Here is a 25,868-nt window from a genome sequence, read left to right on the forward strand (position 1 = left end):
GTCATTTTTTTTTTGCTTTTTTTGATATTGCCTGATTGAGGAAATGCATGAATATGCACGGGTACAGAAAGTGATACAAAAAGAATTTGCAAAAGAGAATCACCAGAAGATAATATATTGACCTTTGTGTAATGTGGAGCAAGTACTTCCAGAAAGAAAAACATACATGAAAAACAAATTTGCTGAGGTGTTGTTCAGAAATTGTCAGAGCTGCTGGTGACTTATTTTCAAACAAAGGAACAGATATTAGTATTTTAATGAATCCAGTTGTGGTAAAACGTTTATATTTATGGTGCCACAATGTCTTATGAAATAATGAAATCAGAAACCAATTGTTTTAAGATGTAGACAAATTTGATTGAGAATTTCCTTTAGATATTGCATTTACTATAATTGCAGAGAAGAGAAAAAAACAGAGATCCTTTGTATAATGTGTATGGATTGTGTTACATTGCCGTGATGTAAAATTCTCAAGGGAACCATCACCAATAGATTCTATGTACCATACTGGTGAATCAACTTTTGGATTTAAAAGCTAAAGCCTGGACATAGATACTCTGATTTGCTTAGTGCTCTCTTGATGCCAAGGGTCTTATTTGTAAAATTTCTAACAAAACATTTCCAGCTGACATGATAAATTAGAGTGCCAATACTGTAAAATGTAACTCTTTCAATTGGAGAACTGATTATCTTTCACAAATGTGAAAAACGGAACATTAATAGATGCAAAGGAAGGAAATAATATCATAAAGTCAGAAATCAGAATAATGTTGAATATTTTATATGTACTGAATTCAAGGACTTCCTGGCACACACACATTGATGTTGCATTTCCTTCACAGAGACCTAGACTAATTCAGTGGTCTTAAGGATGATTCCCAGGAGCCATGATAATTATTCTCTTGTGTCATGGAATGACAGGTCTGGAATATTGATGGCACTGTACAGATGTGCACTGCTGGAGCTCTAGACTTTCCAATGATTTCATGGCTTAACAAAAATCATAAAAAGTTTTCACCAGAATAGTTTCACAATGCATACCTTGAAGGTTTACTGCTCTGTGAAAATGTAGCTGTATATTTTGATGATTTTTTCACTATCTTTATTGTTTATGTCATCACAGTTCCAGAGTTGTTCTACTCCTCAAAGCATATTCCGATACACCGTATTCAGCTATCAACTCAGCCTGCACATGTGTAAACTGCATTGTTATTGTTAGTAAGCTCTGGTCCAGACTGAGACTAGAATTCAAGTGTAAACAATACTCTTTACAGTGTATTTGTATGTACAGATGCTGTGTTGACAAATGAAAAGGTGGTATTTCGACATGCTCTGAGGAGTAGAACAAGAACATCAAATTGACATACAAAACAAAAATAGGTTAAAAACCATCAAGAGTTACAGCTACTGTCTCTCAATTTAACTTTGTTTACTGTAAATAAAAGTGTGGGGTTCACACCAGACATTTGGCTGTCTGTCAGTTCATTTGCCCTGCTACTGTCTCTCAATTTAACTTTGTTTAAAAAAGCCATGGGGTTCACACCAGACATTTGGCTGTCAGTTTATTTGCCCTGTACATGTTAAATATCCACTCTACCTATCACGTGTTAGGGAAAAAATTAATTTTTTAATATTTTTGAAATGAAAAATATCAACAAAATTAATTTTGTTATTTAATTGAAATGGGTTTTATTTAAATGACTGAAAAGTGGAAAATTATGGAAACAGAGGATATATATTCTACATCTTGCAAAGCAAAATTATTGGCATATTCTCATAGCACTCATCGTAACTAACCTTTGTACTTAAATAGTGATCTTAATTGTTTTCAAAGTGTGTTTGCATGGGGTTGCCTCTACGTCAATTATATGTTGAAATGAAATTGATGAGTAAAATTGCATTGGGAATCAATGGGTGCTCTGCATAAAAGCTCAACAATTCAGCAATGCATTGTTAGACTAGACTGGGACTATATAGTAAGGCATTCTGACAGGATCAGGTGGCCAAGTTTACTCCAGTTGTCTTTAAGTACTTGTGACAAACACTTAAGATTTAGCTCAAGCAGCATCCAGCCTTACTGTCTGAGCCAACTGGTGAGGGGAGTCAAGACTTGCATTATGATTTTCCTCAATACTCTGTAGCTGCATGTTAATTAGCACTTCCAGAAACTGAAAGTTTAGTCCGGATAATTTGTTACATCTTGGAAGATGCCACCCCATCCCAAGTGATATTAACTATGAGCCGTGAAATATGAAAGATTAGAGCACAGCTGACAATTGTTTCTTTGCCCACACACCAAGTACAGTAGCTATAGCAAGATTTGCTGCAAACAACGTCAAAACTTGTGTCCGCCCCTGTGAAGAATGAATAAAGCTTCACGTGTGATTTTTATATCTCAGTTTGTTATTTTTCTCAATAATCTCTTCAAATTAATTGATCAAGTATTTACACATCAGTAAATTAATTCATGTTCAAGGTCATGGGACAAGTTCTGTGAATGGTGTATAGCATTATTGATGACTTTCATCTCTCATTAAGTTGCTTAATATTATAATATTTATAACTGGTATTAATAAAATGTTTTATATAAAGGTCATTGAATGAACCGTTTTGAGAAAGACATTTTGGCTTCACATATACAAGTATAATATCTGTAGGGGCAATATGTATGTAGTATGTCTGTCCATTAATATATGTGCAGTGTTGGTGAATATGTTTGAATATTTACAAAGTGCAGAAGTGTTAATTATATACCAACCATTATATACATAGAAATGCACTCATTGTTTTTAGTAGGAATAATTATCATGGTTAATCGTATTTGACTTTCCCCATGTCAGGAAACATGAACTTTGATGAAATATCGGGTAATACCTGATCATGAACTGTATCAGCTTACCAGAAAAATTACAGAGATATCTCATTTCTCTCTGGTCATTTCAAGATATATGATTCTGCATTGTTTTTACATGGGAATATTAAATATTAATTTAAAAGATTTCTATCTGAAACGGGAAAAGGAGCTAAAGAAAATAGCATATTGATCTGAAGTGTGAAAATCTTGTTGTTATATTTACACATTGAAAAGTAGATAAACATGAACATTAATTAAACAAACAAAGTACAAAACACGCATGGCCACAAAAACAAATCAAGAAAGAAATACATGGATTACTCATCACAAAACTAAAGAAAAGTATGTCGGATGTTTCAAAGACAAGCAACCACCATTATAATTATCTCCTATTTTGTCAGAGTAAGTTTGTAAATGGAACATTATCCCCTTGATTTGAGTCTATCAGAGAACAAATTACCTCTTCAAAAATCCTCATCAGAAATATTATTTTTACTCACATTTGGTATACCAATGTGAGGTTATCGTATAAGCTGAATTGATTGCATGTCTGTATATTTGTGGGTATGTGCGGATGTATGTCCGTCACACACAAAGGCTCCCATACTGCCGAAGCTACCGTCTCAGTATTTGGTGTACCGGTAGATGTAGGGGTTGAGATGTGAATTTGTTCAAATGAACACATCAGTGTCAAAATGTGCAAATGAGGTAAGAAAAAGGGAATTTCTGCATGTGTGCAGGAGTGACAGGCAAACTCCACTTATCTTGAGTCATTTCCTGTCATTGTTTATGAACTGTTACATATTAACAGAACTGCCCAAACCATAGACAGTAGAGGGGAGGAAGACCGTCAGTAGAGGGGAGTTGTTTATGAACTGTTACATATTAACAGAACTCTCCAAACCATAGACAGTAGAGGGGAGGAAGACAGTCAGTAGAGGGGAGGAAGAGCGTCTATGGTCAACTAAGAGGGGCTAGATGCCTTTCAGCTATGCATGCATGTTGCTAAGTTGACCTCCAGTACCTAAACTTTCGGACCTTAATTACTTTTGTCATTCTTGTTTTTCTGGTTTAAATATTTCTTGTTGTTTTTTTGGTTGTACTGTGCAGAAATCATTGTCATAACATCAACGTAGAATTTTCCTGCGCTGAACAGATAGAAACAACATTTATTGTTGATCTTTGTTAACCCACACTGGTATGTACCAATTCTGATCAAATTTGAGCGACACCGTATAATTGCGGTATTTTTTTTCTGGTTGTACTGTGCAGAAATCATTGTCATAACATCGACGTAGAATTTTCCTGCACTGAACAGATAAACAATATTTATTGTTGATCTTTGGTACCCATACTGGTATGTACCAATTGTGATCAAATGTGAGTGACACCATATAATTGCGGTATTTTTAGCTCCCATAGCCATATGTATATATGGCAATGGAAGCTATTCTTATAGGCTAGGGAAATGTCTGTATGTATGTATGTCTGTATGTCTGTACGTCTGTATGTCTGTATGTCTGTATGTCTGTATGTCTGTCCGTCAACATCAAAAACTCCAAAACCGCTGTACATTTCATCTTGATATTTGGTGTGTACATGGATGATGGGCTGTAGATGAGATTTTGTTCAAATGAAGTTGTCATTGCCAAAAATATGCAAATTAAGTGAAAAAATGTAAAACAGTCAAAATTGAAAAAACTCAATAACCACTGAGCAGATTACATGAAAATTAGCATGTAAGTACTTTGGGCTGACATGAAATGATTGTGCACATCTTGGGTCAGTATCTTGGACTTGCTATTTTTCATGAATTTTTTGTAATTTTCTCCCATTTTTGGTCAAAAAATCTCCTGCTCTGAAACCACAAGTCCGATTGATTTGAAACTTGGTATGGAAGTGCATAGGAGTGACCTTTCCCAATTTGGGCAAATCGTGGTGAAATTTGCATATTTTTAGTTTACACGTCCATAGACTCCCATGTATAAGGCAGATCTCCATAGACTCCCATGTATAAGGCCACGAAAAATAAAATTTAGTTTCTCATCGTATTCATATTGCAAAACGGATGCAGTGACACAATTTTTAGTCCCCAAGGATGAAGTCCAGTGAGCTTATAGATTGGGTCATGTCCATCTGTTCGTCCATCCGTGAGTCCATCCGTTCACGCATATATCTCGGATATTTTGACAAAATGTTATGTGACCTGATGACCTTTGATCTCAAATATACATATTTGTCCATAACTCAGTAACCACAAGTGCTACAGCCTTCATGTATGGTATGATGGGACACCTTATGACGCCACATATTGTACCTCATTAATTATGCACATATCTAATTTTGAGCGAGCCAATAGAGCTAGAGGTCTGATTTTTGGTATATAGGGATAACTTAGCAAAACAATTTTTTTGACAAAATGTCACATGACCTCGGTGACCTTTGACCTCAAATATACATATTTGTCCATAACTCAGTAACCACAAGTGCTACAGCCTTCATGTATGGTATGATGGGACACCTTATGACGCCACATATTGTACCTCATTAATTATGCACATATCTAATTTTGAGCCAGCCAATAGAGCTAGAGGTCTGATTTTTGGTATATAGGGATAACTTAGCAATACAATTTTTTTGACAAAATGTCACGTGACCTCGGTGACCTTTGACCTCAAATATACATATTTTTCATAACTCGGTAACCACAAGTGCTACACCCTTCATGTTTGGTATGATTGGACACCTTATGACGCCACATAATTATGCGCATATCTCATTCTGAGCGAGCCAATAGAGCTGGATGTCTGATTTTTGGTATATAGGGATAACTATAGGAGAGAAATTTTTTGACCAAATGTCATGTGACCTCGATGACCTTTTACCTAAAATATATGTTTATGTCAATAAATAAGTAAACACAAGTGCTATGTCCTTTGTATTTAGTAGGATGGGAGACCTTATGACAACACACGCTTTACCTCATTATTATGTACACATCTAATTCTGGGCAAGCGAATAGAGCTAGAGATCTGATTTTTTGGCATATAGGGATTAATTAGCAATATAATTTTTTTTTTCAAAATGTCATGTGACCTCGATGACCTTTGACATACATATATATGCATATTTCAGTAACCACAAGTTCTATACCCTCCAATTTTGATAGGATATTAGACCTTAAGATGTCACATCTTGTACCTCATTTATAATGCGCATATGTATTTCTTGCTGGCCAATACTGCTAGAGGTCTGATCTTTTTTCCTGATTTAGAACCATAACTTAGACATGCCTCATGTGTTTCAAATTGGGAACAACGACATAGACCTATGTGCCCATAGATCTCAACATATACACTCCAGTGATACTTCTTAATGACCACATTTCCCTGCCCCATCAAGACTAATACTCCTATTACAAGTGGGGACTATGTCATTATCACAGTATTCGATATATCTAATTCTGTATTTTTTTCCATTTTATATTCTGAATAAATACATTAAACATGTTTCACTGTCTCCAGTACATGACATGTATTTTCACTTCATGCACTTTATCCCTTTCACACATGTTCAAATATCTGACCAGAGAACAAACACTAAATAGTCCAGGATGGGAGCTACAGTGTCATTGACGCTATTTTTAGCTCCCATAGCCATATGTATATATGGCAATGGAAGCTATTCTTATAGGCTAGGGAAATGTCTGTATGTATGTATGTCTGTATGTCTGTATGTCTGTATGTCTGTATGTCTGTATGTCTGTCCGTCAACATCAAAAACTCCAAAACCGCTGCACATTTCATCTTGATATTTGGTGTGTACATGGATGATGGGCTGTAGATGAGATTTTGTTCAAATGAAGTTGTCATTGCCAAAAATATGCAAATTAGTGCCAAAAAAGGCGTTTTTGGTAAAAAATCTCCTTCTTCATAACCGCTGGTCAGGAAGCTTTGATATTTGGTATACAGATCCCTAGGGATAACCCAACTTGGATTTGTTCAAATTGTGATGAAATATGCAAATCTGTATTTTTAAGGAATTTTTTGTCATTTTTGGTCAAAAATTTATTTCATCAAAACCGCTCGTCTGACAGCTTTGATATTTGGTATACAGGTTCCTACAGATAAACTTAATATGATATATAGAATATATGATGAAATCTGCAATTTTGTATTTTTGGTGCAATTTTTGCCGTTTTTGGTCAAAAATGTGTTTCTCAAAACTACTTGTCTGATGCCTTTGATATTTGGTATACAGGTTCCTAGGGGTTCTCTTAGTGTGATATAGTGAAATTGATGAAATCTTCAATTTTTGTATTTTTGAGTCAATTTTTGCCGTTTTTGGTCAAAATATTTGTTTCTCAAAAGTTAGTCATGTGATAGCTTTGATATTTGGTATACATTTTTATACATAATTATGATGAAATCATCAATTTTGTATTTTTGCAGCTAATTTTGCCATTTTAGGTCAGGCCATCCTGCAATGACTATCAAAGATCTCAACCTTCTTCATCAATACATGTCACGAAAAGTTGCTCTCTACATAACACAGCAGAGCTCTGTCGACTATTGGGTCACTTGTTTTTTTCAAAACCGCTGGTCAGACAGCTTTAGTATTTGACTAACAGGTCCCTAGAATGACCTTAGTGAGATGATTTCATACAGTCAGGAAATACTTAATTTTGTATCCATGTCTATATAGTAGCTTCAGGGACATGGCCATATGTTTAAGATAATGCGGTGATTCAGTAAGCATTTGAAATGGTAAACTGTATTTGGTGTTGAAATGCGGTAAAAAATAATGAGAAAACATAGCTGAGGTGATTTCAGCAGGTTTGGTTTCCAACAAATATATTCAAAGTTTTTTTCAATGTTAAAGAGTGATGGAGGGGGGGGGAGTCCTGGCAGATTTTGAAAAAAATCCAAACAAATGTCAATAAAAAAATCAGCCACAGAAGGTTTGTCAAAAAGAAAAGGTGGGATAGTGGGAAAAAAGAATGTACAATGTATCGGATAAAAAAGATAATGTTCCTCATCAATCTTCCAGACAACCCCCTTTTATCAAATGGTACACCCCTGATGTATTTTTGTGTGCAATTAACCATGCAGTGTATTTTAGTTTAAGATGTCAATCAAGTTAGGTAAGGATTTGAAAGGAATAGTCAAGTTCACCACAGTTAAATTTCTTAACTTTATCTCTTGTGTCATCATCCTTGTGTAATTGGTTAAGTTTGTATGTTGCTCCAGATGTGGATGTACCAGCTGTTCTGGAAGAAAACAATGTTTACTTTTCCCTGTAGGGTTTCTGAGTTGATGATTATATGTTGAAATCTCTCCATGTATCTGGTGCATGGGCAAAATGTAAATACTGGTTGCATGTTATGTATTTCAGTCTATGTCAAATATTGTAAATGAAAAATCATGAACAGTTTGCTGTGTGCTTGTAAAAGATAACATGTTTGTCAATACATAAACTGCCTTGCAGATTGATTGTCTTAAATATTATCACAGAAGTAGAAAACGAAAAGAAACTAATCAAATTGCTGTAACATATTCACCCTCAGTGTCTGTAGGCCTATACTTAACTATTTTATCATTACATTCAGCTTTTTGTTATATCTTTATCACTCTTCATGGGCCAAGGCACACTTGGGGTCAATGTCATCACTCTGTGCCAGTCTGTGAATGTCAGTCTGTCTGTATGTGTATGTCCATGTTTCATACAATTGTTGGTTTGTTTTGATAACTGTATGGGAGCGAACAGTGATTATTGTCACTATTTTTTCTATTTCTTGAAATTGCATCTACATTATTTGTATGTCATTCAATAGGTTTGAGTGCAGCTCATTTGCTGAACAAGGAGGGAATTGATGTTCTGGTGTTGGAAGCAAAGGACAGAGTTGGCGGAAGAACACTCACTATTGAGGTATGTTAAATGAGTACCCTTTGTGAAAAGTGTGATGAATCCATTTCATTTGTTTGCCATCATTCTTGACTAGATGACATCCATCATGATTGGCCAAACCAGGTATGTTCATTCAGGCAGAGGACCCCCGACCAAGATACACCATTTTAGACACAAAATTCTACTGTATGACCTCTAGGGGTAATTGATGAAATAGTCCGCTTTTTCAAGATTTCACTTTGTCTTCATTACCATGTTAAAACATTCTCCTCATCAAAGTGTTGGCATGCGTTAATAAATTTTGTCAAACCCTTGATAGAGGGTAATTCTTTACCAGAAGCTGTGCTGCATATTTCAAGATGATCATGCTATTGAATCTGACAAGTGACCTATATCTATCATTTTTCCATCAAGATTTCGTATAAAAATCAAAGACAGTATCAAAAGTGATTTTAAACTGCAGTAATTTCTGAGTGACAGGCAGAACTGGAATTGCTAAGTCTTTATGCTATCAAGCTCTTCATGTTGCCAAGCCTACCAAAAAATGCACATAATGCGTCCCTGCTTCTGATTGGTCTGCATGAATTTGAAGCTGTTGGTAAATGCTACACACAGCTGAAAGGTTTTCACACACAGGTTGGTAGGGAGACTTTACTAGGGTGACCCAGCCAGGCTTTGTGGATGGGAGGATGGCAGCATTTGTACAAGGAACAAATTTTGATTCATATACCATCAATCAGAATGCAGACTTTGATTTCATACATTGTTAAGGTGACCATATTATGAAGTTATTATGAAAATACCGCAAAGGATGCACAAGGATATTGGTGCAGTGTATCGCCCAACGCAAAGCGGAGGGGGGGGGGGGGGGGGGGGGGGGGGGGGTCACGGTGCCAATGTCCTCATGCATTCTTTGTGGTATTTTCGAGATATAACCGTATTATTATACATTTTACATTCGTGACTGGGGTCTTGTCAGAGTAGTGACCATTTTCATGCAATGCAACAATTTTTCTTCCTATTTAACCCTTTCCCTGCCAGACAGTATCACTTCCCCATTGGCCAACTCAGTGAAAAGCGGCATTGAGCCAAAACCATATGTATTTTCAGCCATTTTGCTTGGTCTGTTCTGACAGCTTTAGTCCATAACAATCATGTTTACCCTATCTCTATGTCTTCAGGGACCTTCAAATCTTCAAGACTTTGTTAAAATGGCACCATATGGGACGTGTTTTGCCTCACTAGTTTTAACCAACATGACCTGATGGTGAAATATGAACTTGGCAGGAAAATTAAGGCTTAAAGCGCAAGTGTGGAATGCTATCTCGGACACACTTCTGCAAGTTCTGGATAGTGTGTGCACATGCACTGCAAACGTATATGTACACTCGCGCGAGACATGTTCTGGCACTCAGCTCGTCCAATGAGTCCCTTGAAACCGTTCAACAGTGAACGCACACTGAGATACAGCCATAGTGGATAGAGCGCCTTGAAACCATACATGTTACGAAACAGGTGTTCTGTATGGCATTTTTAGCGCACGCAAAATTATGTTGTTCTCTATAGTAAATGTATAATGCATCATATCTCTTCTATAGGGTGATGCGTTTGGTTATTGTGATCTTGGTGGATCCTATGCTGGTGTAACCCAGAATAGACTCTTCCGCATCGCTGAAGAGGTCGGAGTCAAAAACTATGTCCTGAAGGAAGATCAGCTGTCCGTCTGGGTAGAAAATGTGAGTAGTGTTTACACAATAAACTGAAAACTTGAGCTACAAAAGTGCAGACCAACTGAATCAAAGTTTGCATATGCAGTGAGCTTGAGTTTAGGTCATAGTATACCAGTTTGTAGAGAAGATAGCTGTGTAGGATTCACACTGACTTCATGTCAGTCATTGATTCAGAATCACTTCATACATGATGACTGTGGTTTCAATTCCAAGATGTACTAAAAACTTTGCTGATCATGAGTTCCAACTTGTTGGTGACTTTGGCCAGGGATGTCAGCAGAACACTGTTTATATCCTATTACAAGACAATCTCAGACAAGTTAGTTAATTTAAAATGTTTAAATGAATCACAAGTAATCTTTTTGCTTATATTGATCGCATTATTCTGTATTTGCAACCTAATCCAGTTCCATATACTTGGAGATGACCTTTGACCTATTCCTGCTTCTTGCAACCCCTTGCATGTTCCAACGTCATCACCTGTGCAGTATTTTTGTTTACCTTTGCTCATTATCAAAGCTTTTTCTTACTATATTTATTTTTTTACTTTTTTTGAGCTTCTAAATCAGCTGCCATTTTCTGTAGGGCTGCTTGAGTTACAGACAGTATCAGTCCTTTCCTGTACATTCAAGTTTTATATTACTTGAGTGAGAATTACATTGTGTAAGCAATTTTAAATTTACAGAAAAGTGCATCAAGGATAACACATACATGTAGATAACACAGGGATAAATCACAAACCCCCTTTTAAGCCAAGGAGGATAGAAATATCACTCAGGTTATGTGTGTGATTCTCTTATACATACCAGTACATGTGTGTTATGCTTTATTTTTTAACATTTTTAAAAGTAAAAGTTTTCCTCTATAACATGGCTAAAAATATTTGTGTATACTATATAATAATTCCATCAAGGAAAGAGTCAACGTTTACATCGTCATCATTTAATCTACATGTTACATTGGTTTGGCACATCTCAGTGTGAGAATAGTGTAGTCTTTACTTGCTATATCAATAATCATCAGTCCCTGTATTTGCACCATACAAGACCCTTCTTGAAAGGTCAAGTATGGGTCAAAGGTCAGACAGTACCGTATCCCAGCACCTGTGCATTTTTATCATATCAATATACATAATTTTTAGGAGGTAGTGTTTGTCTGAATATACGAGATTCTTGCTATTTAATTTGTGAACAAACAGAGATTACTGCTTGACAGGCTTTTAATGCAAATTACTTTCTCTTTGTGACAATATAATGGTTTTCATTTATATTTTATCTCAATTTTAACCCTTTAAACTCTGAACCCTTATATACAGAGGTATGTCTAGAAGGTTCCTATAATAATTAGGGGTTATTACACGAAGTTTGGGCGATACCGCGTCGTATTCGAGTGATGTGTCGTATTTTGACGAGTTGCGCAGCAATGAGTCAAATACGGATACATCACGAGAATACGACGCGGTATCGCCCTAACTTCGTGTAATAACCCTTTATCATACATGCATGCTTTGGTTATGACTGTTTTCCTACAGACGCTCCGAAATTAGCGACGAAATCAACTTGAAATCGACCTTGCTTCCTCCAGGCTGTACTTAAAAAAAGTTGGTTGCCAGGAGTGATGACAACCGTATCACTTCTTGATATTATTCCGCTATTGGGCCATTCCACTGCAAAGGAGGTTTAGGAGCACTTTTAAAGCAAACAATTTAAATATTACGATGTCGACACAGGTTTTCACAATTTGAAGAAGATTTATTTTTAACTTAAAATGACGTTGGATGTAAAACATATGCGGGAGTTTATAAAATGGGTGTGTTTTCGTGCTTTAATACATAACCTCATCCCTGCGTGAAAGTTATGGGGCCGCCAAAATCGGGTCAAAATACTCGCGCCACGCGCAAACTCTATCGAGTATGAACAGCTGAGAGCATAGTGAGCAAGCAGCTCTGCGACATCTATGAATGCACATACAGTGGCTATAATACCCGTACCAGTCAGTTTATCTCGAAGAATTATACATGTTCCCAGACGTCAAATATGCCGAATTTACCATCTCAGTAAGCGATTAGTGAAACATGAAGTGAGTACAATGTAAGCTGTAGTGTCGCGATATGTCGTAACTCGTTCGTGATTTTGTTACTGTACGAATAAAAGTACATTTCAAAGGTATTTCCGTCGTCTGCTCGTATATTTTCCTTCCTGGCTTGCCTAAATAGAACTAACTTCCTTTAACAATCGAAGCGAAAGTTTGACTTTCCCTAGATGGTACATTGTATCTGAACCCGCACCGCATCGGTGCCACCAGACACGATCATGACCTGTGCACTGACAGGTACAAATCGGAAATATCATGTGCACCTTCAACCTTGTCTGTCGCGAGTATTTTCAGTGCGGTTGGATTTTCGTGGCTCATTTACGACTGTAAACGATGTAATTCACCGCCCAGATACTTTAAGCTCATCAACAGGAAACTTGTCGTAAAGCGATTCTATCATGATGCTCTGTCAACCGATATCTTTACGTGTAATGATACATCCATGGTGTAATCTTCAGCAGCGTAGACGACACGAAAACACTGCACCGTGCACCGCCACGGGACCGGCTGTGAATTGACAGGTGTCGGCAAATTATACAAATTTTCAATACGTTTGTTTGTATGTTTTTGGTACAACTGTACTTGTGCCTAAATGCAATGCCCATGAAGTGACTGCAAACAACAGAATTTTGACCATAATCATAATGACGTTTCGGATTGTCATTTGTCTTATTCGCTCAGCTGTTTTATATGTACATATACCAACGAAGGTCATGCATACAGCGAAGGTCACGCGTACGCGTCGCTGTAAGTAGTTCGGTTACAGTGAAAATATAATTCGTATTTTCACTAGTTAAAATATGGGCTCATATCAGTACCGTCTGAACAATAGAAGAATGGCAATACCAGGCATAGCTGTATGATAATATAACAATATTGGTATCTCATCACCAGAATATCCAGCCTCGAATATCTATTACACACTGAAAATAGTTTGCATGCCAGGCTGCATAAAACATCATGCTGTGACTTATCAATGGTTTCATAGTGAGTATAAATATACAGAGATAACTTGCACTTTCATCAAATCCATCTACTATATGAAATGAAACCATGTCACAATGTATAGGCTTCATGAAGTCTTTTGAGTAATGACCAAAGCAATTTTCTCTGCAGAATACTTGTAGAACAAAATGCTACAATTTTTAAAGAAGATATATTTTCATCAGTTCATAACTAAGAGTATAATGCTCCATTTTGATGCTATTCAATATTTAGTTCTCATTTAGTTCTATGTACGGTAATCAGTAGATACTAGTAAATCACATAATGTCTGACATACCGGTAAATGTAATACCCTCTGAGCGCCAAAGTATATTTTTGTCATCTTTATAAAATATATCACTTCCAATTTTTTCTGATTTTTGCCAAAATTTTGATAAAAAACTGTAGCCGATGAAATGTGATATCCATTTGATCCAAAATTATGAAAAACTTACAGAAAAGTTCACAAAAATTGGTAAAATATTGCATTAAAATTTTGGTGGGAAAAATTATAGCAGTCAAAGGGTGTTAGACTTTAACTTTCACTCAACTTTGCTCAGTGAAACTTTAAACCATTCTCGTACCAAATCAAGAATAAATTCAGGAGTCACCATACAAATTTTAGTGCTAAAGAAACAAATTACCCCACATTTACCTGATATTTTAAATGTAAAATGGCCACCATCTCTGTGTTAGCTCTATGGAGAAAAATAAAATTTTCAATTTTCGAAAAACCAAGATGGTGAAAATTTTTCCTACTCCAAAAACTTTAAAATGAGGTTGTACAAGTTGTAGATCAGAAAAGAATTGCAAATGTTTAAGAATCTTATATCTGTCCCCTCGGCACATTCTACCTTACAACCATCTTTTCAGAACTATGATCTGTGACAATGGTATAGTTTCACTAATTGTTATACGTCTTCTCCATAGCAACAACCAGTCAACCTGAATTTCATCAGAAACTGAAATAGGGCATATTATGAGGTGTATAACTTTGAGCAATTGTAAATATTTTTCTTGATAACTACATGAGTGCTTGTTTTTGTAACCCTATTTTGTACAAATTTACCAAGCTTCATTCATTGTTATATCAATGGAATATTTCTCTTGCTCTTTTAAAGATAACATCCAGATCGTACAAAGGCAATAAAGGGGTACTGTGGACACTATTTACTGTGAAAACAATGTGAATTGACAATTCCTGCTATCTTAAATAGCTTTTGTCTTGCACTATGCTGTCAAACTGCAGAATGATATTAAAATGCATCGTGGGTAAAATATCGACTTACCACAGCAATAGTGATCTGATAAATACATACTATAGGTAAACTCATGCATTATTATTCATCTTTGTAGGCATTTCTGGTATGAAATTCCTTTATAACCTTAAACTTCACTTTGATTTATGTAATTATCTTATGTGTTATACCTGTAGAAATCCACCATAATGAAAACATTGTTAACCCCCTGAGGCTTTTATGACTCAGCATGGTGGCAAAATTGTATTTAAGGTACCGAGAATTAAAACCTAGTCATTTAAGTCTTTTGAACAGATTTATATTACTTTTGGAAAGGTAAAAGATACATTTCTACATATTAAGGTCATCTCTTTTACTTAACTGTCATCATGGTTTGGAGAGTAGAATGAAAACTGGCAATTGACATGCAAAACAAAAAATAGTGAAAAATCATTGAAAGTTACAGCTGGCTCTTCAATGTTTTATTTAGAGAAAGAAAATAACATGCAACAAAAAGAAATGCAAAAAAAATAAAGAAAAAAAATCCGCAAAAGACACTAAAAGAGAGATGAGCGGTTGGAAATTAAAATCACATTCAAATTGCCACACAGTAGTTTGGATCAACTAGAATGTGTGGATGAGCTGTCATCTCTGATCTTAACCAGTGTTAAATATCCTTTCTCCAACAAAATCTTGTTGTAACCAATCATATTATACAGTAGAAATCATTGACAGCATACTGTATGAGTCAGAAAACCACCCACATTGCTTATGGAGGGGATGAGGACACCCCTTGTTATTATGTAACCAGACTTCATAACAGTATTATTAAGCCAAATATCAAGTGCATGTATGAGAAGCTTGCTGTGTCATTTGTGAGGGGTACTTCATTTCTTGGTGTTCACTGCAGTACTGTCACAGTGTGCCTCAGTTATTGTTTGGGCTGGAGTTGGCTGAGACCCATGCACCACTGAATCTCTCAGTCTTAATCTGGACAATAGGTATTAAAATTAATAGCTCTTCCAAGTTGTATGGTTTCCAGTATCTGTAAGTCAGACATCTCAAGCTTTTATTAATCTGTTTATGATAGCAGCAGTCATCATTATAGTGGATCCATATTTTTATTATGAACATGCAGGGTAGAGGAATTCCATATGAGGGTTACTTTCCAAACTTCTGGAATCCGTTGATATACCTGGATTTTAACCATCTCATCCGGGAATGGGATAGGCTAGGAAGCATGGTAAGAGTGTATTCCTTACATTCCTCTGCCTTTTAGACTTTACACTGTATCCTATTATCCCTGAAAGGGATATACCATTAGATCTTAGGAGGGGTTGATGGCCAGGATACTTACATGGCAAATTTAAGTTTCAATAATATTTGACAAATTTTTCCCAATTTTTGAAGTATATATCCAAATTTACACTCTTTGTGCGTCAACTTTCATGTGAGTATTCTGTTTTCCTCAAATCACAAATTGCTGATAAAAAATGGCAATTTTTTATCTGAGCCTGCAGATGTGTTTTGCCTTTTTTGATCAGCACCTCTCCTCAAAATCTAATGGTCCATTCTTACTGTGAAATTTAGCATTAGATACCAATCTTCCTAACCCTTTTACCACCAGACTTTTGGTATGGGTATATTCAAATTGTTTTCAATGGGGAAGCTGGTGGACCTACATGGACAATGGGCAGAAATGTAATATTGTAGTAGACTCTTAATCAAATGTCGTCCTTTTCTAGACTGTTATTGATCTGCAGATATTACATTTTAGCATTTCACCATTGCAGAGTTTGTATTGTATTGCATTCAAGTAAGAATGAACCTCCATGATAACATTCTAGACTTTCATTGACTCACACAGATCTTTGCTGGGACACAGCTTGTGTGTGGCTCAGTCAGGTATTTTGAAGCCACCAAGAAAACTGAAATTTCAGTCTATTTTTGTGAAAGTCAAAATTTCATATTTTATCATAGAATTAATATAGATATACTGGTATAATGGTAGCTAAGTATCAGTAAATTTGAAATGATATGCTTCATTCCCTACACAAAAAAATTACACAGTGACCTTTTGTTTTCAAACTTGACTGTAAAAGACAAAATTTTCTTGAGAAATGTATTGTATGAGGAAATTTTTGTGTCTACATAAATAGTAAAAGTTTCTGTGAAGATTCTAAATTGCTCTCCTACCCTCAAACTTGCAATCATGTAATGTGATGCTGAGTCATTTTGGATCTTTTGGATGTGATGTAGGCTTCATCAGGTTGGTAGTTTTTTGCCAATCTGTCAGCAGCTCTTGACATATGTTCATATTGGCACAAATTGCCAAACACCCTGCCTGGCTGACTCACTCTCCTTTAAATATGTCATTATTTGATTCTATACCTTGACTCCTATTGAATCTCATTGTTGATTAGACGTACTACTCTCTGATTTCATTTCTGAGTTCTTAAAAGTTACTCTGATGCTATTTTCAGATTCCATCTGACGCACCATGGGATTGTCTACATGCCACGGAGTGGGACAACACCACAATGAAGGAATGGATCGACCAAAATATATGGACAAAGTATGTTATTAGTATTTAATATCATCCATTCATTTTTCTGTTTGAGTTGTAATAAAAAGCTAACTTTTTGTTTGACCTAACTTGATAATTGATGAAATGGATGATAGCTGTAGCTTTTGATAATAAGTTCATAACTTTTATTGTGTAGGATAAGTAGGGGGATTACATTTTATTACTATTCTCCCATACGTATGTTGGAATAAAAAATATCAACATTGCAAAGGTATTGCACCAGTACATGCTATATACAATGTTATGGTTGACAAATGAATTCTGGTACAGTCCAATATTAAGTGGTCAACCAACAATGGACTGTAGACACTTCATGGCTTTGTTGACGACTTGAACAACTATTACAGCATGATTAGCATAGCAGGACAAGAAATGAGTTTTTACAAAAGTTGCAGCTTAAGATGCAATAATGTCCTTTTCTTTTTTATCTCCGGAAGTACAAACACTCATGGAGATGTTTTAAGGATTGGGTTGTGAAATACAACATCCTTAAAGGCATTATAACCAGCTTTTGACTTTATGTTACATATTCATGCAAGATATTTTGAATATCTCATCATCAAAAATTCCACACTTCTAAAAACAGTATCAGACGTGGTAAAATCTCATGTTATTTTTTTGAAGAGTTTCCTTTCATTCTTTATTACAAAAAAAAATCAGGATCGTCAAAATCAACAGAGTCCAGATTGAAATTCTAGTTCCTCCTTTTGCAGAAATTCTGATGATTTGTACAGAAGCAACAATCTTTTGTCCTTGTAATGCTTATTAAATATTCTGTTCACAATTCCGTATCTTTTCATTTTTATGCTATTACATTTTCGTTCTAACTCCATTATAATTATTTCCTCATATATATTGATTCACTTTCTCGTAAACTTGACAGAGTTCTCCTTATATGTAACTTTCAGGAAAATGAAAGACTTTGCCAGACAGCAGGTCTTGATAAACGTATGTGCTGAACCCTATGAAATATCTATGTTATGGTATCTGTGGTACATCAGACAATGTGGTGGATTCATGAGAATATCCTCCACAACAAATGGTGGACAGGTGAGTCTGTGCTATATGTAAATTTTCAACAAGCTGTGAAACAAAAGACACAGCCATGATTTGTTTGATATCTTAATAAATTTATAGGCTTTGGATGTGTCAACATGTTATAGATTTTAGATGTGTCAATGTAAGGGTAGTGTCAATATGAAATTTTCCAGTCTTTTTCTCCAGTACACATTCAGAGAAAAATTGGACAGCCAAATTTCTTTGATATACATGCATTCTGCACAAAGATATTGGAGTCAGAACAAGACCTTTGCACTTAGAATAAAATAATCCCATTATGTTTGCAGAAATGTGAAAACTTTACAAATTTTGTCTCTATCACAAGCTTATAGGCATCTATTCTCAAAGAGTTACTTCAAAAAGATGATCTTTTACATAATTTTGAAATATGAATATTATAAATAAAATCATAACTCAATGCCATAAGGGTTGACCTTCTATTGATTTTGATAAATGATACTTTTATTTCATTGTTGTTGATCCAATACATTTTGTTTTGTAAATATTATTTGAAGATGCAGTAAGTTGATGGGTGCATATATGGTTTCCTGAAGTCAACCATGTTACTTGTATCACACAAATTACTAGCATCTCCTCCTTGAACATGAAAGTATACGTTAATGCAACATGTATAAAATAATTATTAAAGCTTCATAACTTTCAAATCAATTCTCAGACTGATCATTTTAGTCTGTTAGTAAAATAGAGTTTCCTAAAAAATTTCCAAAATCATTTTAATGCCCGGTTTTCAGTTTTTCAATACAGCCTTATTATAGGTTGTGTAATGCTATTGTTGAATCCTGAATTTTAGTCCGGTCTGAAATTTACTTTTTAAAGCTATATTATGTCTCCACAAGTGTTTGGAATGGCCCGTTCGACTATGAACTTCCCAGCAAATTGAACAAGTGTAGATGTGTTCACTGTTCAAAGTGGATCACCAATGAATTTGTTGTCAGTGCTGTGAAATTTGTCTTTTCATGGATCACTATAGCACCCAGAGACATTGTAGCTTTTAACAATAATATTGTAGGATAATGATTCATAAATGGTGAATATTCATGTGCTTTGCACTGTCAGACAATATAGAAATGGTGTGGTTCTGTTTGCCATTAACCTGTGTCAAACTAGTTTTGCATTATTTTTTCCATTTATGGAAGCCTTTGTTTTGAACACAGGAGCGAAAGTTTATTGGCGGTTCACAGCAGATAAGTAAGAGGGTTGCAGAGAGACTTGGCGATAAAGTGAAAATAAGTTCACCGGTCACAAAGATTCACCAAACAGATAGTGATGTCACTGTAACAATCATGGGAGGTGAAGAATTTCAGGTAAAACTTACCATAAATCATGTTAGACACAAGCTGATGGATGAGGTTAATCACTATCGTTCACCAATTAACCCTTGAACTCTGACCCCTTGGTGACCCTATGACTTAGAATGCAATGTAGAATGCAATGTTAGAACTTTCTTGTCAACAACTACAGTGCACTTCACAAATACACAGGCTGAGTTGACAAGCTGAATACTGTGTATCTCAACATGCTTTGGGAACTAGAACATGAAAAGATAGTACATGAAAATCAAAAATAGTGAATGAAATCAAAAATAGTGAAAAAAAATCGTCCAAGTTCACAGCTACTGCCCCTTTAATTGCTGCATATATCATCTCACATTTCTCCTTCATATTATCACCAGTTTTTCTCGCAAATGCTTATTCGTTCATTCAGTGCAATTATGTGATCTTGGCACTTGCTCCACCAATGAGATCACACATAACATACGAACCGCCACTTCCTGCAATGTGCAACCAACTGATGCATCGTCATCCGATGGGTTCTAGCATGAAGTGTATAGTCTACTACAAAAATTCTTTCTGGCGTGAAAAGCGTAAGTATGAGGCAAAACTGTCTTATTTGTCGAATTGGCCAGAGGTGGAAACCATGGCACATCACAAAAATGCAAAGTTTGAAGCTATCCCCATAATATGCCACATTCATATTGTTTAAGCCTTTGCCAGCATGTTTTGGACCAAATCCACTGTTATCAATGGTGAAAGTGGACCTTATACAGTTAACTGGAAGTGGGTAAATTCTTTGTGGCAAACTACGATCTACCACAAACCTCATGAAAATCAGTTTTCATAGATGTTTCATAGTTCACTTAATAATTAATGTTCAACTTGGTTTCTTATTGTAGTATAATCGATGTACAGTACATCTTTAATATGGTAGTAAAAGTCTAATCAAAAAACGCAAAAATGATTGTAAATTGAGCAGTTTTATTGAGTTTTTCTGAGCACTTCATATGGATGAATTAAAGCTTACTTGTCGTCTGAGGAAAAAGGATCTTCATAACTTTTTCAATCTTCAGAGAATAAAATTTCGAATACATGTCCAACAGGCTGAATATCATATTTTCTTTGGACCGACAATCATACACAGAATATTAGTACAGGGTGCCCCCCAAACTATTCCATGCATCAGTGATCATGCTTTTCTTTTTACTTTTCAGAAATGAATGGTTCAGTGATATCTGTTGATCCATCGTTTCCATTTGTACATGTACTGGAAGAGACAAAGCCGGATGGCAAATATCCAGGACTTGTGACGTAAGTTTAAAGAACCAATAGCTGGAAATTTTGATCACTTTTTTGCCATTTTGTATTTCAATGTCAACTACATTTTCTTGCTCTACTCCCCAAAGCATGCTGTGAAATACTGTGTTGAGCTTGTCAACTCAGCCTGTACATGATTGTGTAAATTGCATTGTTATTGTTGATAAGTGAATTCTAGTCTAGAATTCAAATGTAACAGTACACTTTTCAAACGCAGACGCTGTGTTGTAACACTTAATAATGGCTGTTTCAACATCCTTTGGAGAGTAGAACAAGAACTTTCAATTGACAGACAAAACAAATTATTATAGTGAAACAATCATCAGAAGTTACAGCTCTTAATTGGCCCTTCTTAAAGCAGCTACCTACCGGTAGAGCATAATTTCATTTTATTTTTACCTTCTCGTGTCTATTTATAGACAGAGAAGGTATTAGAGTTGAAAACCAATATGCTGCTGTCAAGAACTTCCGTCTGTCAAGACTTCCGTCTGTCAAGATCCGTTGACGTCATGCCATTGTGATGGGTCATATCATAAACTGGTGGGGGTGTTCATGGCTCAGGTTGAGGTGTGGGAGAACGATTTTGAGCTATGACAAAAATCAAAAGGGACTTAGCGGCATAGCCACAGTGTTAAGCCTTTCTCCAAGGTTTTTAGTTGACTACAATCTATTACAGACTACTGAGCTGACGTTAGGGGTACTCACTTTGTGTTTGCTCACTCTGTGAGCGCTAGTGTTTGGTACTGAGTTGCATGGATATCCTCTCATGGCCTCACGTGATATGGGTCTGTTTGCATAATCTGCAGAGATGATCATATGCCTCCGAGTCTGAAAACTGTCATTGTGTAAGCCTGTCGGCATTTTCCTTGCATTTTTTCTCATTTAATTTTGCAAAATATCGGCGAGTACCTCAATATTTCAAGATAACCCTTTCTTCCCAATCGTTTCCTGGAGTTTCAGAGTCATATGAACGAAAATGAGTGAAAGTTTTAGACAGGAAAATCGGACGTCGGCCATGTTCAATGTTTACAGTACAATCAGAAGTTTACGTGGAGGAATTAACCAACAAACACAGGAGTGTTCATGATGCCCGCCCTCTAGAGGCAGACCCTCCTATATGAAGTACCACATTTGAAGCTTGTGGAAAGCTTGACCACACAATGGAGCATTTAAACTTTTAGAAAATGACAAACTGAATAAGAAGGTATTCAGAAAATGTCAAATACTGAGGAAAAATGCGCAAATATTCAAAATAAACAGGTTAACTGATTGGTCAGCTATAAAAAACAATGACAATGTTTATGATCAAAAGTTTTTGAGATGCGCACATTTTAACAAATACAGAAATTATTAACATTATAAATATAAGACCAAACTATTTTTTCAGGGATGGGACAGGTTGGAAATGAGGGGTGAGAGACAAAGGCACTCCTATTGCTGCATGTGGATGCAGCCACACCATTTCATTTACAGCATACTTATTCACTGTGTTGTGTTCAAGTTCCATATTGTACTGACTGTCATACAAGGATAACATAAGCAAATCAAATCAAATTAGAAAAGGATCAATGCTGTTGTGTGGATTTTGCTGAACATGGCTGATATTTCGCCCTATATATTTGGTATCCAGCAAAGGCATATTTTGATGTAAAGTCAAAATTAACACTACATTGCTGACAATATGTTTTACCGTTTCTGCATGAATTTTTCTTTTTTAAATTATAGTATATTAGTACTTCAAACAGATTAACAGTTATCGTGATGTCAACCCATAATTTTACATCACAAAGACTGTAATTCTGCCAACTTTTTTTGTTTTTCAGTCATTTTATAAATTTTGCACTGCACAAGATGATTGAACAAATTGCAATGTTTGAATTTGTAAACTCAAAGAATAAAAATCCCTTGGTCACAGATTAAATTATTTTTTGAAAAGAAATTTACTCTTAAACACTTTTAGCATATATTCTTTACACGGTCATGTATTTCAAGGAAAATATGCCTATTAAAAACAGTAATTTCTTCACTTTCAATTTTTTTTCAATACTATGACAATTATCAGCCATGAGGTTATACAAACACAAGACCAGATAGGCGTTTTTCATCATTTCCACAGGACTCTTTGGAAAATCCATTAAAAACAGCTAAAAGTGACTGGAAATGATCACTTGGTATACATTTAATTTACAGATGCCAGGTTGTGTATTTCACATGCACTCAGGTCAGTAAGGAAGTGCGTCATTACTATTTTGGACTGTTAATTCTTATTTCTGAATTGTTTACTTTTTTCCACATTGAACTATCTTTAGGCAGTTTATACTGTAGCTTAGAATTTTTTTGATTGATGTATTTAATCATCTTTTGGGTTCTTTGGGTCCATATCCCACCTCATGCCCCTACATCATCAACTATTTACCAACAACTCCATGCCAACAACCAATTACCTGACCTGGCCACACATTAGAGAAGGTACAGCGTCATTGACGGTATTTTTTCCACTGCTGGTCCTTTTACCCCAGATATGTTTTGTTGTTTTTATTCAAATTACATTAAAACTCTCTGTATTAATTTGGTTACTGATATAGCTTTGTTTGTAGGTTGTCTTGTCACTCATTGAAACATCTGAGTAATTTTAATGCCTTGTTATGGTTAATCTTTCAGATTTGTGATAGCAAACCAAGCACGAAATTTTGCAGTGAAGTCTAAGGAGGAAAGGTAAGAAAGAATTTCTATGAAGCATTGAAATTTTCATATTTTTAGTTCCCAGTGGTGTTATCTTTCTAAGCTCTCTCAAAAGCTACCACACCGTAAAAGATTCCATCCTTAAGTTAAATATAAGTTGACAATAGCAAAGTGTCCATGAAGAACATCTCTTAACACAGGACAGGTACGTGTACATGTAAAATGTTTGCCACCAGAAACTGGTAGTAGTATTTCAGGCAAGGCAGCCAGCCGGTCATCAGTTGTTCAAATTTCATCCTACTATGCATCCCAATGAGGTTCAATACATACTGCACAGCACTACATTCAAGTGAGAGGTCACGACCTCTAAACTTACAAGGCAGCTGAACAGTTTAATGTACAATGGGTCTTATAACGTCTGCACTGTGTGCTATCCACATATTGCTAGAGTGCAACTATCTGCTCGATGCTCGGGCATTGATGTGGGTGCTTCCATGGCTATGAAATCTACCATTGCTGTGGTGGTGTCATGAGAAGTAGTCAAACTCAGCACATAAAAGACAGAAAAACTCTCTGAAAAACACCACTACAGCTATGGACCCACAGCTACCTAATTTCATGCCTGATGCAATGATGAGCTCTTGTTGATTCAAGAGTCTTGTGCTTAGGCGAGGAATGATCTCACAAGCAATTGTAATATCGAAAGACCTCAATGAAGATTGTCTACTTTAGCTGACAATTGTTTGAGGTAGAATACTGCTCAAGGACATATATTCAGACTTTCAAACTAATACTGTAACAATACTGTTTTGATCTACCAATAGTGAAGCCTAATTTTTAAGCACATCAGCAGTAAAGAAAGTTTTCATCAGCAGCAGCTGTTACGTTTAAAAGGCTGGCTAATTTCCCCACATTATCAATACAGGGCAGGTAGCCATTTGGAATATTTCAAGTAGCGGCAAATATTTCTGGTAGTTTGTTCCTCTAGTACCAAATTTTGCATTGTGACCCCTAGTTTTTCATTCATGATATCAAAAGGGAATGGTTTAAAGTTTAGTCCTCTCAAACTTTGACGTACCTTAACCAGGACAGTTCTTGGGCATGACTTGTAAAAATCAATCTGTGACAAAGTTCATCATCAAAGGCCTGACGTGTGATGCAAAACTATTCAATGATTCAATGAATATTAATTGGCATCATTCAAATATGCAAATCTGAATATTAATAATGAATATTCATAATTGCATTTTTAGTCTTTATAGATGCTGCTTGTACACTGAAAAGTATAAATGCTACTGTTCTTTGCATATGAATAAAAGAGAAAATTGATTGCACTCAAGCTGATGGATGGTGTGTTTTGCTTCCCTGAAAAATCAGTTCCATAATCATTTTCATTGAGAAGACTGGAAATTCCTTTTAGAAAGCATGGGGTCATAAAGAAGGTCAAAATTAATAGAAAACTGAATGTCATAAAAAATTAATAAATTTTTGATTTTGGACTTGGGCCAAACCTTGAAGAAGCTTTTCTGATACAAATCAAATACATAACTTACCATACTTTGTTGAAAGAATGTGACTTTTAGCAGCAAAATTGACCACAAATATTTATTATAAATCCCATTTCACAATGCCATAAAAGACTTTAAGACTTGCTCATCACAATCTATCTGTCTGTCTGTCTGTCCGGTGACATCCAATGAGTTTGTTTTACTGCAGGAAAAGACTGACATGCGAAGCTCTTGCCAAAGCATTCCACAGTGATGAGGCACTCAATCCAACGTTTTACTTGGAGAAAAACTGGATGGACGAACCATATTCAGGAGGCTGCTTTACAACTATTGTTCCACCGGGACAATATGCAAATTATGGAAGGTAATTAGACTACTGATAATGTTAAAAATCATAATGCATCTTCATTTTTTTATGGGAAAAAAAGAGTTTTTGATTTTCAAATATGGAATTGAATAGTCTTTTGATTATGTTGAATATCAGAATACATCTTGATCATATATGGGCATAAAGAGTGCATGATTTCCAAATATGGAAGGCAAAAGTCTGCTGAATATGTTGAATATCAAAATGCATCTTTACCATATATGGGTACAAAGAGTGCATGATTTC

At 35.7% G+C, this 25,868-nt stretch overlaps 1 protein-coding gene across 1 annotated transcript in view; it reads left to right on the forward strand.

Moving 5' to 3' along the window:
* The window catches only part of LOC139118418 (amine oxidase [flavin-containing]-like), a 45,684-nt gene that overhangs the window by 15,039 nt on the left and 4,777 nt on the right, over positions 1-25,868 (forward strand). The window contains exons 2-11 of the mRNA XM_070681718.1: positions 8,688-8,782; positions 10,360-10,497; positions 15,946-16,050; positions 17,291-17,382; positions 18,303-18,444; positions 19,629-19,778; positions 20,179-20,338; positions 20,963-21,059; positions 23,727-23,780; positions 25,464-25,619. Of these exons, the coding sequence (XP_070537819.1) occupies positions 8,688-8,782; positions 10,360-10,497; positions 15,946-16,050; positions 17,291-17,382; positions 18,303-18,444; positions 19,629-19,778; positions 20,179-20,338; positions 20,963-21,059; positions 23,727-23,780; positions 25,464-25,619 (1,189 nt within the window). The remainder of the gene's footprint in view (positions 1-8,687; positions 8,783-10,359; positions 10,498-15,945; positions 16,051-17,290; positions 17,383-18,302; positions 18,445-19,628; positions 19,779-20,178; positions 20,339-20,962; positions 21,060-23,726; positions 23,781-25,463; positions 25,620-25,868) is intronic.

Source organism: Ptychodera flava, chromosome 19 (genome assembly GCF_041260155.1).
Source record: "Ptychodera flava strain L36383 chromosome 19, AS_Pfla_20210202, whole genome shotgun sequence".
NCBI lineage: Eukaryota > Metazoa > Hemichordata > Enteropneusta > Ptychoderidae > Ptychodera > Ptychodera flava.